At 34.8% G+C, this 17008-nt stretch overlaps 1 protein-coding gene across 14 annotated transcripts in view; it reads right to left on the reverse strand.

Moving 5' to 3' along the window:
- Rbms3 (RNA binding motif single stranded interacting protein 3) overlaps positions 1-17008 on the reverse strand; it is a 1369918-nt gene that overhangs the window by 287460 nt on the left and 1065450 nt on the right. For all 14 annotated transcript variants that reach the window (XM_013077038.3, XM_013077039.3, XM_021238654.2 and 11 more), the window contains one exon: positions 3432-3589. In XM_013077038.3, the coding sequence (XP_012932492.2) occupies positions 3432-3589 (158 nt within the window). The remainder of the gene's footprint in view (positions 1-3431; positions 3590-17008) is intronic.

Genomic DNA, 17008 nt, shown 5'->3' on the forward strand with positions numbered 1-17008 from the left:
ATCAGCATCCTCCTTCTATGAGTCAGTAGTAGAAAAGTCTTCCTTTCTAAGGAGTTCTTAGGTGATGCTAAAGCTGCTAATTTGAGAACCACATTTTGAGAACCACTGTCGCAAGATATCTGCATATAATTCAATAGCTTTTTCACTTGCTATGTACTATCTTTGGGAGATTCAAGAAAATGTGACTCAAATTAGCTTATCTGTTTTGTAGTTTAAGGGGTGAACTCTCAAGGCAAAAGGCTGAGGGGAAAAATGGAGAGGACAGCATTTTTAAAAGAAGGAACATTGTACAAGGATTAAGTTGTAAGTATCAAGTTAGTTAAATCAATAGCCATAATCGTCGAAAAAAATGCAGAACAAATTTTAACCTGTAAGAAAGTAGAAATTTCAGCAGACTTACTTACATATGGTAGAGCTAAAGTTATTTTCTCATTCTCTCTAATTAGGTTAATTATATGAGCTTACTCCTTGGAAATTAAAGTCTAAATTTCATGGAGAACGAAGTATTCATTCTGTATCAGTTTTCTGGTGTACTACAACATTCAGGTAGACTCACGTACTTTTTACTTCTTAGGCATAAGAATACATTACCCATGTTTTTCTTTTCAATCTACTTCCCACTTTCTGAAATTGAGATATACATGATTTAGAGCACAGAGACATAAGACTCAGTAGAGGCATGTGACCGTGACCACTAACTCATATTCAAAGCTCAAGCTTTTAAGAACATGAGCTTAGCTATTCAGAAACTTCATAGAATGGTGAAATAACACCACCAATCTACCCACCCAACAAAGAAAGAAAGGAAAATAATTATGCATTCCAATGGGTGAAGACAAAAATTAAATACTGAATTAATTGCAAGTATGATAAATTTTAGTTGAAAGACCTAAACACCATTTTTACAGGAGTAAAGCTTTTATAAGACTGCCTACACTTGCCCAGCCTGGGGTTGAAAGTTAGTGAAAGATTCTTTGAAGAAAAATGTTAAAGTCAGTAACAGAGAGCTGAGTAGGCAGAATCCAGAAGAACAGTCATGGAGACTGTCAGCAATCAAGATGGGGAGCATGTGCCCTGGTCATTGAGGCAAGAAGAGCCAAGGCTAGGAAGGTGAGGGAGGGATGCCAGGGTTGATGCTGGAGAGGCTGGCCACTAACACCAAGGCCACATTGAAGGATTGTAAACAGGATGGGGACATGATTAGATTTGAATTGTAAGGCACATTTACACTGTGGCTTACTATATGCAAAATGCACTGGAGGAGAAAGTTGCACTCAGAGAAGGGATGAAATACCAATTTAAAATTTCCATCGTTCCTCAGTTCCTAAAGAAAACCAATTTCGTAAGTTTTACTGTTCCATGACATCATATGCTATTGCTCAATTTTGATCTTACAATATATATTATTTGGCTTTTCACTTAGAAGACTATGCTTTACTTTCAGCAAACTAAAGTAGAGAGCAAAGGTCAATGTGAGAGAACTGATAGCCCAGTCATCAGGTTGCCAGCAGTTCTGTGCATCCTCCAAGTTCATATTTTGCAGTCTTAACCCCAGTTACTTAGGATGTGAAGATATTTGCAGATACAATATTAAAGAAGTAAAAATGAACCCCTAATATGATATGATTTTGCCCTTAGAGAGAAGATTAGGACACCAACATGTGCAGAAGGAAGACCTTATGAAAACACCTGGGGAAGAAACCCTTCTACAAACCGAAGAGAAGGATCCATAAGAAATCGAGCTGAAGACACCTTGATCTAGCTTCTACCCTCCAGAACCATAAAAAAATCAATTTCTGTTATTTAAACCACCCAGTCTGTAGTATTTTGCTTTGGCATCTCTATCAAATATACATGGCAACAAAAAAAATCACAACAGATTGTAGGGAATATAGAGTATCCTTTGCTTTGGTGGGGGGATGTACTGGGAATTGAACTCAGGACCTTGTGCTTGCCAGGCAGGTGCGGCACCACTGAGTTACATCCTAGCCCAAGGGATGTATTATCTTGATGAATCAGAAATGTATTCATTTCTAGTAGAAGTGCAAATAAAGGAGAACTAATTAACTAGAGTTTTTGGAGGGCAGAGATGGAGGGAAAGCCAATGGAATGTGCATGGCATGTGAACAGAGACACGGCAGTGATTTTGGTGAACTCCCATATTGATGAGACTTCTGAAAGCAAGAGTGACTACACTGGCAAAATTCAGAGAAACAACTGGTGTCATCCACTCTGACTTATTCATGAAAATTCAGTTTCTAATCTTCTGAAAGCCTGAGTGCCTCATGCATACATTCAACAGAGGAAGAATTTTGTCATTCTGCTTATTTTTATTCTGATCATCGAGCACAGATTTTGCATATGTCTACTGGTCTGCTGTGTGTACAACATTATGGAGAACAAAAACAATTTGAAGACATGGTCTATGATCTCAAGAAAAGTCAAGTTAGAGATTAGTTAATACTTTCATGACATTTGTTATCTTCCAATGTGGGTGAAAGGTTGGTTTAGAATGTTTTTCGAAGTGATGACAGGGCTCATTCAAGGTTGACACACCCACCTGCCATGTCCTCAACTTCCAAATGACACCTAACATCCATCTACTCATCTACGTCACCTCTAGCTGGAGACATACAGAAGCACACAAAGTCATTGAGACAAAGATTTTAATTTTCTTTTAGTCACGGAGCAGTTTCTTTTCTTCTGTGATTTCTTTAGCTTTGTTTTTTCATGAAATCACAACAGGTATAACTATTTTCACTTTATTCCTGGCTGACATTCTCTTTGGTAAACATTCTCTTAATGTTAAAATGGGAACTACTCTTTCTTTTTCCTCTTTCTTTTCCAACAATGAAAGAATTACAATTTGATTTTTCTGTTCTGCCTAGAATATCAAAAACAAACAGCACGTACCTTTTTGATACAAATGCCTCCTTGACTTCACTTTATATTTCTGTGTTCCTTTGGACTTCCCAATCTAAATCTTTCTGCTTTTCTCTCTTCTCCCTACTGAGAAATCTATGTCTGTTCTTCTTTGGAAATCAGTACAAATAATTTGGTTGCTTTATTTACCACAAAAGCTCATTTGCTTTGAATTATTGGACATTTATTATCCCTGGCTGTGGTTGGTACTATATGATTTTGCTCTACGAGCACTGCAAAGACTGGGAACTAGTCACTGGGACTTGAGACACATAAACATATTCAATGTGATATTTTAGTAAAAACAAAAATTTTTATAGTTATTTTTATAATTATAATTTTTATAATTATGTTGGATTCTTTGGCTTGAAGCAAAATAGAGATGACAGATTTGACAAGTTGTTTTTAAATTCCATTTTATTTTGCATATTCTATTTTTTTGCACCCTGGAATTAGAAAGAAATGGAATTAGATTGAAATGATGAAAAGCTACACATAGAGTGTTTTACCTGGCAAAGCCAACACCTCTGCTGACTCCATTGGCATCTCTTAGTATTCGTGTGGAAATGACATGTCCGAATGGTTTGAGCATATTCTCCAGTTCCTGCTCATCCATAGAAATTGGGAGATTTGAGATGTATAGATTAGTTGGGTCTTGCTCTTGTTGCTAAGGGAAAAAAGAAAAAAAATGAAGTGAGTTCTGAACTTAGAGGAATGTTGCACAAATGGAGACAGTTTTGCTTGAATTATAATTTAGATTCTAATCTCCAAATATCCTTATAAGAGTGTATAGTGGGGGAACTACTTACTAAATTCCTTTCTGTGCAGAATGTTTTTCATATAAATAATCTTAGCAATGAAAGCCAATCTCTCTGTCCAGCCTTCCTTAGAAAAGACTAATAAACTTTCGTTACAGAAGTGCTCAGGTAATAAGGATGCAGCAGTCTTCTTTTATTTGTGGGAGATATGCTCCTAAGCCACCAATAAACACCTGAAATCACAGAGGTCCTGAACCCTATCAGGTAATGCTTTTTTCCACCTTAACTGAGTTCTTATCATGCATTGGGGAATTAACTTTTATAGTTTAAGATACAACAAACTTTGTTATTGATTTCTTTTTCCTTTTTCACAGGTTCATAGAGAGATGATTCATTCTCACTGTAGATCTTAGCGACATTATCATATGATTTTTTCCCCCTTAAGTTATGGACATTTATCTTTTCATTTAAAGCAAGCACTGTGCAGCTTCTTTTTGACCTATCTGAATTGCCAGCATCAGGACTCTTGCACGTTGTGGCCATTGTTAAGTAAAATAAGAATTACTTAAACACCAGTCCTGCAGTACAATTACAGTGGATCTAATAACAGAAACAGGGACTAAGTGACTAAAGCATGTGTAGTGTATATTGCGTAGATATGCTAGACAAAGGGATAACTGACAATCTTGGCAGGATGGAGCAAAACATGGAGATTTCTTCATGCTCCTACTGAGGATGGCATGCAATTTAAAACTTATGAATTATTTTCATAAAATCATCTCTGGGATTTTCTATTTAATATTTTGAGTCTGTGGTCAGTCATAGTAATTGAAGCCTCAGAAAGTAAAATCAGTGAAGTGGGCTTTGTTATTGCACTCTTTTCTGCTACTCTCATAACTGCTTTTACTATTACTGCTCTAAAAGTCATTTCTAGTTAATGACATTGCAATTAGTGAGGCAATTTTCTAAGCATTTATGATGCATTATTTTACTTAATATTTCCAATAAATATAATCACAACTTTATAGATGACAAAGCTGATCCCTAACTTGTTCACAATACACAGCTCACAAATGTCAAAAGCCAAGGTAGATATAAGGGCCAATTACCCAGGTCCTTTGGCTTCACTGCTCTGTGGTGTCACCTCCCACTGGACCAGTGGGTCTACTAGTGTGGTCCCAGAACTTCATCACCAGCCTCAGGATTACCTGGGAAGTTGTGGAAAGTACCAACCCTCTGGGCCCCCCTAGAACTGCTAAATCAGAAACTCTGCCTGTTGATCAAGCAATATGTTTTGACAAGCCCTCCAGGTGATCCTAATAACTGCTTAAGTTTGAGAATTTCTGTCTTAGACCAAATATTTTTATATTTTATGCAAATGAGAACATGATGTCTATCATTTCTAATTCAGCAGCAATAATGCTTAAACAAGCTTTGTTTAACAGAATGGAAGCCAAGCCACAATTGGTACTGTTACCTCTATGTGTGAATATCCTCTAATTCATACTTTAATTAATAAGTTTGGGAAAGTTACATTGTCAAAATAAAATAACCATGACATGATAATCTCTAATATCAAATAGAGCAGGCACTCAACTTTAAACAAACTATATTTTAACTGAATAACCTAAACTTCAAGGATAAATATTAAATTGGAAATAGAAATTCTAAAAATTTGCTACAAATAAATGATATATCATTAGAAAATGTATAGTTATACACACAATGAAAATTTACAATAAACAATATTCTAATATTATTTTATGTCAAGAAAAAATTTTAGCACAAAACTGATTCTATTATTTTTAATAGCTGTCAATATTCAGATAGGTCATAATACTTTTGTTAAGATGTGAGATGAATATAATATATCATCGGGTTCATTTTTTTAAACTATTTATTTTTCAAGCTTTTTCTCCAAAGAAAATGGCAAAAATCAAGATCTATTTGAAAAAGCCAAATATAGCTTTAAATTTAGGACTATTGCATATATAGAAAATGTGCAATTCATTATCTCATCTACACACTCACTCATAGTGATATAATAAACTAATAAACAACATGACCCTAGAAAGGAAATAGACATAATATTATCCTTTTCTTAATGGTCATGGGCTTTTTTGTTCTTCTTTGTCTGACTGGTGAAAAAGAATACTGAATATAATAATGAACCTTATGTACATAAAATTTTCAACTTTTATAGTATTCACATTCCATCACTTATTTTAATCTTCTCCTCATCACTCCAAAGTTAGTTTGGCAAATATCATTATACTTATTGGATAATGAGGAAATGGAGGCATGAAAGATTCATCATCTTGCCCAAGGACAATCTGATAATTAGTGTCAGAGTTAGAATTAGATTTTGTGGCAAAGTTTCCTATCTTCTAGTTCAGTGTATTTTTTACCAGCCTAGTGTTTCCCAAGCTTCAATCATTTGTATATCAGATCTTAGAAATTTTTGCCTGCCCAGTACTATTTATTTAAAAGTCTTCCTCTAAATCAACATACCTTTAGGGATTGAATAAACTCATTTAAAAACACTTGATGTTGCTACCATAACTAAAAAGACAGTGCCACTATAAATAGAAGGTTACTACGTATAAGAACAGTGAAGAAATTAATGTTAATAAATCATAGTTAGATACTGTTTATTTGTAGAAGGCTTTGTCATTCCTGACTCTTTGTTACAAAGAGGATTGTTAATTAAAAGAGGTGCTAGAAGCACATTAACAGCAGAATGAGGTTTGTTTTTTTAAAAAAAAAAAAAACAACAACCTAGGAAGAATCAAAATTAAAAAAAGAACTACTTTTTATGATGTAATTTTTGAGCCCTACATGCCTAGATCTACTCTCAAGTTCCAGGAAAAATATATCAAGAAATATATGGCCCCCCTCCCCCATTCTCAGCTTGGGACTCCCTATAGCAACCCAGAACATAACAATGAGTGGGTGTCAACATGTGCAGTCCCATAGATGTATGGGCTTTGTCTGATATTCTGTGCCCCTTTTCCCTTCATGAAGCTAAATAAGCACAAGCAACCCACCTCACAGTCCCACATGTTGTCAGGTTCTCTAAGCAGCAGCACATCAGTTTGTTCTAAGTTAAATCAATTTCAAAATTCCCTAAGTATTGCAGCTACTCCAAATGATGTAACATAAACTTGCAGAGTTTAGGACTTAAGGGATTGCCCAGGAAGCTATTTTCTGAATCCAAATTCAAACAACAAGGACAACTCCTTTATTTGTATTCACAGAGATAATATAGCATTGGATGGGGTCCTTCCTTAATTTACATGTGGAGAAAGAATAAAACTTTGGGCAGTGTTATTCATTAAGTAATTCTGTCCTTTGAAATGCAGTATTAATCTTGAATGCGTTGGTTGACAACAGAATTTGAGTTCTGTACAGAATGAATTTTAAAGTAACATATGGGCATATAATTGTACTTTCAGTTTTATTTACATATTAGATAAAATTGCCATTTTCAAAAGGTTGACTGGAACTATGAGCCAATGAACACTTTTAACTTTTCAGAAAAATTTCTTGTGGGATAACCACAATGTAAAAGAATTTATAAGAAAAACTTCTTAAGCCACATTTTTAAGAATAAGTAGCTCCATAATGTACCTAGGGACACATCTTGTCAAATCTTTCCTTTTAACAAATGGAGGGAATAGAATGTAGTGGGATGATGAAGACTTACACACTGCCATTCAACTGGTTCGAGATTGGGTAGAAATAGAACCCGTGTCCTTTTCAACCTGATGCAACTTTTTCCCCAATGTATGACAGTAATTTTATTCTTAAAATTCAAAGACTAGTGAATAGCAATTCATGATTCAAATGACTCTTAATACAGATAAATATTAATTATCTCTGAATTTCATGTTTTACTCACATTTGGCTATTCATCAAATTAGTTTGAGTTACAGAGTTAAGGGCAGAAAAAAAAAATAGCTCCTAGTTCCTAGCCTTAGCTAGCATTCTAAATATGACTTTTAACTGAATACCTTGCAGTGTATGGGAGATTGTAAAAATATAAAACTACAATTCATAGATTTATTACATTTAACTGACTACATCACCATAAGTAACTGCCCTGTTTTGCTCTGCTCCATCTTTTCATCTGTGTAGGGATTTCTTGGTACATTATTTAAATTTGTCAACATTTATGAGAGAAAGAAGAGTATTCTCTCTATTGTTAATGGAAGTAGAGATCTATCATTTTACATAAGAATATATAAATAATTTTCTTCCTGAAATGACTCCTTTTTCTCCTCGCTTTTCATGTATGGAAGCTGCCAAGAGATTTATCAGCATATACTTGTTTCTCAGTAGTTAACAGGATCTCAGAACTTGTGGAGAAGTAAAGGTAACCACGCAAATGAAGCTTATGAAGGAGAAAAGCTCATGGCTCCTATCTAGATCAAAAGCTGTATCTGGAGCTGTGTGTCTTGAATATGCATTATGACTATTAAATAAACACCAGTCTGAAAAAGGCTGTTAGCAGATCAAAATTTCAAAACTTAACAACCATCTGATGATGCTGATGCTTGAGGAAGCTACATTTAAATATTAAGGAAATAATAATATTAAAAAGAAACTTCAGAGCAATGTTTCTCGAGCTACCTTGTTGGGGAGCATTTTTATATTTAATGCAATAAGTGAACAGAAAATTAAAACATGAGCAAAATGCAAGTTCCATCTTTTTATTATTTTATTCAACAGATATAATAGAACTTCTTGGGTTAGTTGTCATGTTAGCATCAAATTTTATAAAAGGTTTTAAATGTTTACTCTCAACTTCTGAATGCATTTCATTATAGACTGATAGCAGCCAGTGAAACAAACATGAATAGTATTGTTTTAGGGGATGATATTCTTATTTTTTACACTACCTAATGTAACATCCTATGGATCTTAGCAAGATATTACTTCTTTGTTACTTTATATACTACCAAGTCCTTTCCGAATCTTAAAATTCTATGTAGCCAATCTACAGTCATTTTTTAACTATTAGATAGGCAAGTGTCTCAAGATGAGTTGTTCTGAACAGGGGGTAACAAACATCCAAAAATATCCTGAGGAGGTTTCAGCCAACTCCAAAGCAGAAACATAACTCTAGATATTTTTAAAAATTGAAACCAAGAGATATCACCTTAACTCTGAAAAAAATGGCTATTATTAAAAAAAAAAGACCAAAGATAACAAGTTTGGTGAGATGTAGAGAAAGGAAACCTTTTCATACTATGGTAGGAATGTAAATGACTACAGCTATTAGGTAAAACAGCATGAAGTTTCTTCAAAAAGTTAAAAATAGGACCACCACATGACCCTGCAATTCCACTGCTGGGTATATATATCTAAAGGAAATGAATTCAATAAGTAGAAAGAACATCTGCACTCCTTCAATTTTTTTTGTTTTGTTTTTTTGCTTGCTTTTTTTTTGGTGCCGGGGATTGAACTCAGGACCTTGGGCTTGCAAAGCAGACGGCAGAACCACTGAACTAAATCCCCAGCCCGACTCCTTCATTTTTTACAACATTATTTGTAATAGCCAAGAAATGGCAAGACCCTTAGTGTCCATTAACTGATAATGGCTAAAGAAATGTGGTACATGTGCATCATGGAATACTGTTCAGTCATAAAGAAGAATCAAATCCTGTTATATGTGACAACATGGATAGAACTGAAGATCATTATGTCAAGTGAAATAAGCCAGAAACAGAAAAATAAATACCACATACTTTCACTCATATGTGGAGTCTAACGTAGTAGATCTCAAAGAAGCTGAGTATAGAATGGTGGTTAGAGAGGCTTGGGTAAAGTTGATTGATGGGTGCTAAATTATAGTTACAAGGGGTGGTTGAAATGTATCATGTGTTTAAAATTTTTTAAATTACAGTAAGAGACACATGGGCACACATCTCTCTCAAAAGTCCCTTCGATTCAAATACACTTATCCCATTGTTCTTGTCACTTTCTGAAACAGTTATAGAAATCCTCTTTCACAAATGTCTTTATGAGATGTGATCAAAAATATGGTGAATGTTGCTGCTGAGTGCTATTCAATGGAAAGACGGGCTCATAAAACCATTACAGTGTGTTCTCATCCACTTTATTCATTGGATGTGGGACAGTGCAACTTCTGGGCTTTACACAAAGTTAAAATGAACATGAAATGTAAATGTTTTGAATAGATTTAGAACACCTGTGTGGCTCTAACAGTGCAACTAAAGACATTTACCAAAGAAAACATCAGAAAGTGGCAAGGATGACAGGATAAGTGCATTCAAAGCAAAGGGGGATATTTTGAGAGGGACCAGTGTCAATGTATCTTTTACTCTGATAATTAAAATTTTTTTTAACATACTCTCTGTATTTTCCGATCATATATAGAACAAGTAGTTCATTGTGCTGTTGCATAGCAGGATGACTATGGGCAATAATAATGTACTGTGCATTTCAAAAAGCTAGGAAAACGTACCTTAAAAGTTTTCACCATGAAGAAATGATAAATATTTGGGAAGATGGGTTTAACTTGATACAAATATTACACAGTGGCTAGACATATCAAAATATCACATATTATCCCATTAATATGGACCCTCTTTCTATTTTTACTTATCAGTTAAAAAGAAATTTTATATAAATTGAAACAAAAATCTCCCTTGAGAAGAATGTTCACACAGATGGAACTACCTCATACAGAGCAGAAATTTACAACATTGAAAATGTACTATTGTCATTTTATATCATGTGGTCTTTTAATCAGCCATATTATATAGATAGGGAAAGAACTATTCTATGAACTGTGCAAAGAAAACTAGTTCTGGCAACATAAGGGGACAAATGGCTGGCTAGCACATAAGCAATCTCATAAGAGATATTTTGAATCCTGATCAAGACTCTGAAGATTACCTATAAAATTAATACTCAGATTCATATTCAGTAACATATCCATGTGATACTTAACTTTATGTGTTAATTTGACTTGGTCATCGAGTGCCTGAGTGCCTAGGTATTTTATCACACATTATTCTGGGTGATTCTCTGAAGGTGTTTCTGAATGAGTTTAACATTCCAATGGATAGACTATTAAACCAGATCATCCTACCTAATGAACCTGGGCTTCAAGCAAACAAATGAAGACAAAGACTGGTGTATAACCGAAAGGATGACCCTCCTGAGACTAAGAGAGAATTGCTACTCATGACTAACTTGAGATGTAAACTCATTTTTTTCTCATTACCTTCAGACCCAGAATGGACTGTCAACTCTTCCTGGGTCTTTGGTCCACCTGCCTTTGGACTGAAACTACACAGGTGGTACTCTGGGCCCCCAACAGGCCAATTAAAGATTTTGGGACTTGTGATTCTTTGTAATCTCATGAATCAATTCCATATAATAAATTGAGAGAGAGAGAGATAGCCCTAAGTGGTCCTAATAAACATCTCCTCTCCCTTGTTTGCTAAGTGACTTTCACTAGCCTTTTCACTCCACTGAAAGAGTGAGGGTGTTTTCTCTTTTACTAATTCAATATCATGATGGAGTTAGAGGAATTTGACAACAAATTTGTCTTCCCAAAACTTTAATAATTTTTTTCATGTAATAATGAGAAAAATATCCCTAGGAAATACATTTTTACACTAAAGTTTTAATTAGTTCAGATCTAATGTAAGCACTAAACTGGCAATGAGAGTTTGTGTCTTTCAGGTTAACTACAGGGTTTAATTCTGGAAAAGGAACAGCAGGAGACTGATTGTGAAACAGGGCCCAGGGTTCTTATATCCTACGCCAGGTCACCAGAGCTGTTCTTTAAGGCGGGGGCTGGCTTTTATTTCTAAATCATGTGAGCAGCCCCAAACTGATACGAGCAGTGCATGGGCAAGGGAGCTTCTCAAGTCTACATGACTGACCTTGAGTCACCTGTGGTCCAGGGACAGGTAGCCCGATTGGGTTCCTGGCTTTCTTTGACTTCTCCCTCCACATGCACCTCATGAACTTGAGCTCAGTATCACCAGTTATCAGCCCTGACGTGATGGATTCTCCTGTGAGAAAATGCTAAATTAACATTTCACAATATTGAGCTCTCTCTATAGTGTTATTGTAATATATTACTATATCACAAAGATGTATAGTTTTATACTCAGGATTCTGATGGTCAAAAATGAGAAAAGGAAACAAAACCATAGAGAATTACTCAATATTGTAAATAAATAATACATTTTCTCAGCCTCAGTCATGGCTTCAGGAATATTTATTTTATCTACTGCTGTCAATTCTAGGATAGAAAGTTGTCACCTGATTTGTTGATAATAACCATGATCCTCCTTCCAATAACTGTGGAATTATTGAAATAGCATAGTTATAGCTATAAATTTACAATGATAGTCTATTAATTTTATGTGAATAATCACCACCACAACACATACAAATACAGAACTGATGCAGAACATTTTGTGTCTTCTGCCTAGAATATGATAGCTTAGACTAGCTCAGATTTATATTTAGTATATACACAAAAGTGCCACTGAGATCCAAACCATGTTAGGGTCCTGAAGTTCCACTCAAGGACAATCATTCCCACTGTCGTCTACAAAAATGACAGCTACAGAACACAGCACAAATGAGGACTCATGGAATTCTGTGATAGAATTCATGCAATGAATACCATGTCCCAAAAGATTAGGGCTAAGAAACTCAATTAAAAACTAGAATCCAATAAATTAATAAGTAATATTTTGAGTATAATTATATCCAAAACATTTCATTGGAAATACACTAGAAGTATTCATTTTCAAATGGGATTTATGTTTTTACATAAATTAATTGCTAAGATTAGTATTATTACCTCTCAATTGCATAATGCAAGCTAGTATTTACTCTGAGTTTACAATGTGCCAAATATCATACTTGAAAGTAATTTAGATTAATTATGTTTTCTTGCTTAAAATAGCCCTAGAAGTAGATTCTATTAATATCTCCATTTTACATATGAGGAAGTTGAAGTTACAAAAAAAAATTGCTCAAGGTCACACAGCTGTTAAGAAGTCCCACTAGAATTCAAATCCAAACTGATTTGAATCAGATGCATGAATACAGTGTATATTTAATGGCTGATTACAATTTTTTTCTGAAAGATTAAAGTAAATATCCATTGTTGGTTGAGTTCCTACAGATGTTCAAGATTAAACTACCTAGCAATACAATCCACCTTCCTAGGAATATGAATCTTAGTCATAATGGAGAAATAAGCCAGTAAAAGAGGACTCATTAAGTCTTATTTTCAAAGCTGGAGAAATAAAACTTCGAAAATTACCAAGGAAAACATGCCTGCCTAATTTAACTTCAACTATATAAGAATAAATTTCAACATATATGTTCAACACGTAAAAAGTGAAAAACTATAGCTTCATATACAAAATATTCTGTTGTGTTGTCATTTTGCTTGAATCTACTTCTATTCCTAAATTTTCCAATGTCAGTTTCACAGGAGTCTCACTCTTTCTGATTCTTAATATATGCATGGAGAAAATGTGAAATAGTGTGTGTGTGTGTGTGTCACTGAGGACTGGACCTAGGCCCTTCACCCTGAGCTACATCCTCAGCCTTTTGAATCATATTTTATTTTTTATTTTGAGACAGAGTCTTGCTAAAATGCTAAGTTGACTACGCTGGAGTAGAGCTTATGATCCTCCTGCCTCAGCCTCGCAGAGTGCTGGAATTACATGTATATACCACCACACCTGTCCCTGCTTTCATCTCTTATACTAGCATTATGATCTTGGTAGAGAACAGAAAAAGAGGGCATGTAACAGTAAGTTGAAGATGTTATAATGAGGTAAGCCACTTTGACTGTTAAAAGGCCACTACCAATTTTTATTTGGCACATATTTGTAATCTCCTTAAAATTCATCAGTGAAAAAGATGTCTTATTCTTAACATAACTCAATATCAAGTGAAATGATTTCACCATGAATGACTAGATATTGAGGAGGAAAAGGCCCACATCTAAGTTTTCCCCTCAGTTGTAGGTTTTCTACCTCAAGGAGGCCTGTGATTCAGTACGGCAGCATGCTGGAACAATTGGTGGTACTTATGGTCACAACACTAAACAAATCAAATTATTCTCTTGATTTACATATATTGAGTTAGGGTCCTTTACTAAAAGGGTCATCCACTTATTTTTGATGTATTTGTTATTGACTATTCATTATTTCAGCATTTCTTTCATCTTGTAGTACATGCCTGCCTCTGAGCTAAATCCTGAGAACTAGGACCAGACCCCTGCCTACCATACAGCCTCAGGCTAGAAAACAGCTTATAACTCTATTTCAAAAGAAATTGGCATTTATCATTAACTACAAATTACCATAATAAAGGATGTAGACATCTGCTTCATAAGTCCATAACCTGAAATTCTATTTTCCTCAAAATGATAATTAGGAAACCTCAATTATATCCAAATTATATCTCATCTACATAATAAACATGACAATTAATTATTTAAATATGAAAAACCCTGTGATATATAAAGCCTTAAAACAACTACATGTCAATGTCAATTTGGGTTGTCTGTGTAACCATTTATATATTTCTATTTCAACAAAATTCATTTTGTTCATAATCCTCCAGCAAATTTTGTACAAGCATGGTATATGTACAGACAGAAAGGTGATGGCCCTGATGTTAACCAGTTCTACGACATTAGCTAGGTGGTAAAATTTCTCATCAAATTTCCTGAACTGTAAAATGGAGATAATACTAATAGCTTCAGAGGGTTATTCAACGATATGCAACACTAAAAATTTAGAAGAATGGTAGGTATGCAGGAAAATCTCAGTAACTCATTATTTCTGTAAATATTATTACACAAAGAAATCTAGAACATCAGAAAAGGACAGTGACTAAATTTTAGGTCATATTCATGAAAGAAAAATGATAACTATTTAGGATTTTTCTCATTGTGTTCCTCTTAAATGAAAACCTACTAGACATTATATTAAATGAGGTGGAGGTGGGCATATTAAATTGATGAGCCCCTTACAATGTGACCACTATATCAGCAAGAAAAATCTAGAAATATATTACAGGGTGGGAAACATAACACTGTTCCTATCACTTATGAACTGAAAAGATTAATGATTTATTACTGGGCTCATTAATCGAAACTATGTGGTTTTTTTTAAAGGAGCAACTCCACTGTTCAAGTCAATTAGCCCACCAAAGCTATTAGACCAAAGAAGCTGCAATGTTATTCTGACTTCCCTGAGAGTTTTTAGAGTATAAAATAAATGCTATTATTCAGAAGATACTGAATTGCTAAGCTCCTTAAATTCATGCAATTGGGAACCTGCAGTACATTAAAATGCTGAAGCTCATTAAGAGCCCTTTTCCCCCTAGCTTCAGAGTCATTGGCATTCTCAGTACAGTTAGGAACAATAAAATGCTCTTGGATTCCAAGGAGAGAATGACTTCTCTTTCACCTCCTCTTCAATGAATCACTGAGGAAGAACTGGCACCCAGATTTTGGTAACAGGCAGAGTCTGTTGAATTCATTTAATACCTGAATAAGACTGTAAAATTAGACAATAAGAAGTCTGATTACAAAATATGGTTCTAGTTTAAATTTTTTAAAATGATTACAATAAAAGACATGTTGCCGCTAACCACTGTCAAAATATCCCCCTCCCTTCCAACACAGTTATCTCATGGTTTTTTCCACTCTCTGAAGCAATTCTGAAAGTCTTGCACTGTTGTGGCTGCCTCTGCCCTAAATTGATTCAAAACATGTCCCTTTCATGGTTATTTTGACTAGAAGAGCCAGAAGTTGCATGGTGCCAGATGAGGTGAATAAGGTGGATGAGGACACTATAATGTTTTCATGAGCCTGCCTTTCTGCTGGAGGGTACCTGGCAACAGCATTCACTATATTTTTTTTTTAATCACATATCATAAAGACATTCATGGAAGAGGACTTCCGAAACTGCTTCAGAAAGTAGCAAGAATGATGGCATAAGTGTGTTCAAAGCAAAAAAGGGTATTTTGAGGAGGATTAATGTCAACGTGTCTTTTACTGTAGCAATTATTTATTTAAACATTGACCATATATTTTGATGAACTCTTGTATGTTACACCAAAGAGAGGAAAGATTTTTTTTTTTTTTAGGTATCTCCACACTGATTTCCACAGTGGTGGCACCAGTCTACACTCCCAACAACAGTGGAGAAGGTTTCTTTTCCCCAGAGCCCAGCCAGCATTTGTTATTGGTTGATTTCTTGATAGCAGCCATTCTTTCTGGAGTGAGCTGGAATGTCAGTGGGTCTTTAAATTTGGGAGATCTAATTTTGTTAAGCTCTTTATATATTCTAGATAGTAGTCCTTTTCTGAAGGACAGCTGGTAAAAAAATTTTCCCACTTGAGTTGTCTCTTCACTCTGAAGGTGCCTTCTCTTGCTGTGCAGGAGGTTTTGAATAAGATGAGATCTAGTTTTTGATTCTTTGTGCTAGTTTCTGTGAGACTGAGGTTTTGTCCATAAATTATTTTCCTATACCAATGTCTTCAAGAGTTCTGCCTATCCTATCTTCCAGAAGTTTTAGAGTTTCTGTTTTAATCAAAAAACTAAAACTGGAAGTTCCATTTGACCCAGCTATTCCCCTTTTTTGGTATCTTCCCAAAAGAATGAAAAGCACTGCACCACAGGGATATATGTACACCCATGTTTATAGCGGCACAGTTGGTAATAGCTAAACAGCCCAAAAGCCCCATCAACTGGTGATTGGATAAAGAAGATGTGTTTTTTTAATATATAAAATGGAGTACTATGCAGTCATTGAGAAAGATAAACTAGACCTATTTAAAGATAAATGAATGCACCTTGAGACCATACTCATAAGTGATATAAACAGGACACACATGTATAAATATCAAATTTTTTCTCTGCTGTGAGAAACTCAAAGTGTAAATGAGAACCAAAATGTATAATAGATATTGTGAAATAGGAAGAAAATGTTCAAAGGGGAAGGGGAACTAGGGAGGGAGGGCAGGGGAGAGGAAAGAAAGGAAAGAAATGAAAAAAGAAGGAAAAAAATGGGAACAAGCTTTTGTAATTGGGAGGGATGGAGGCTTTGAAGAGAGGGAAAGAGAATGAGAAAGAATAGGAACCAAGATATATCATGTACAGGTACAAATTACCAATGATAAATGTGATAATAATGTACCAATAGATAATGTACCAAAATATATGTACCCATAATCCTAATAAAAAAGACAGAGAGAGAGAGAGAGAGAGAGAAATGAATAACTGGTTCATACTGACCATT

Source organism: Heterocephalus glaber, unplaced genomic scaffold (assembly GCF_053883595.1).
Source record: "Heterocephalus glaber isolate CG9 unplaced genomic scaffold, H.glaber_assembly_v1.0 deba00001472, whole genome shotgun sequence".
Taxonomy (NCBI): Eukaryota; Metazoa; Chordata; class Mammalia; order Rodentia; family Bathyergidae; genus Heterocephalus; species Heterocephalus glaber.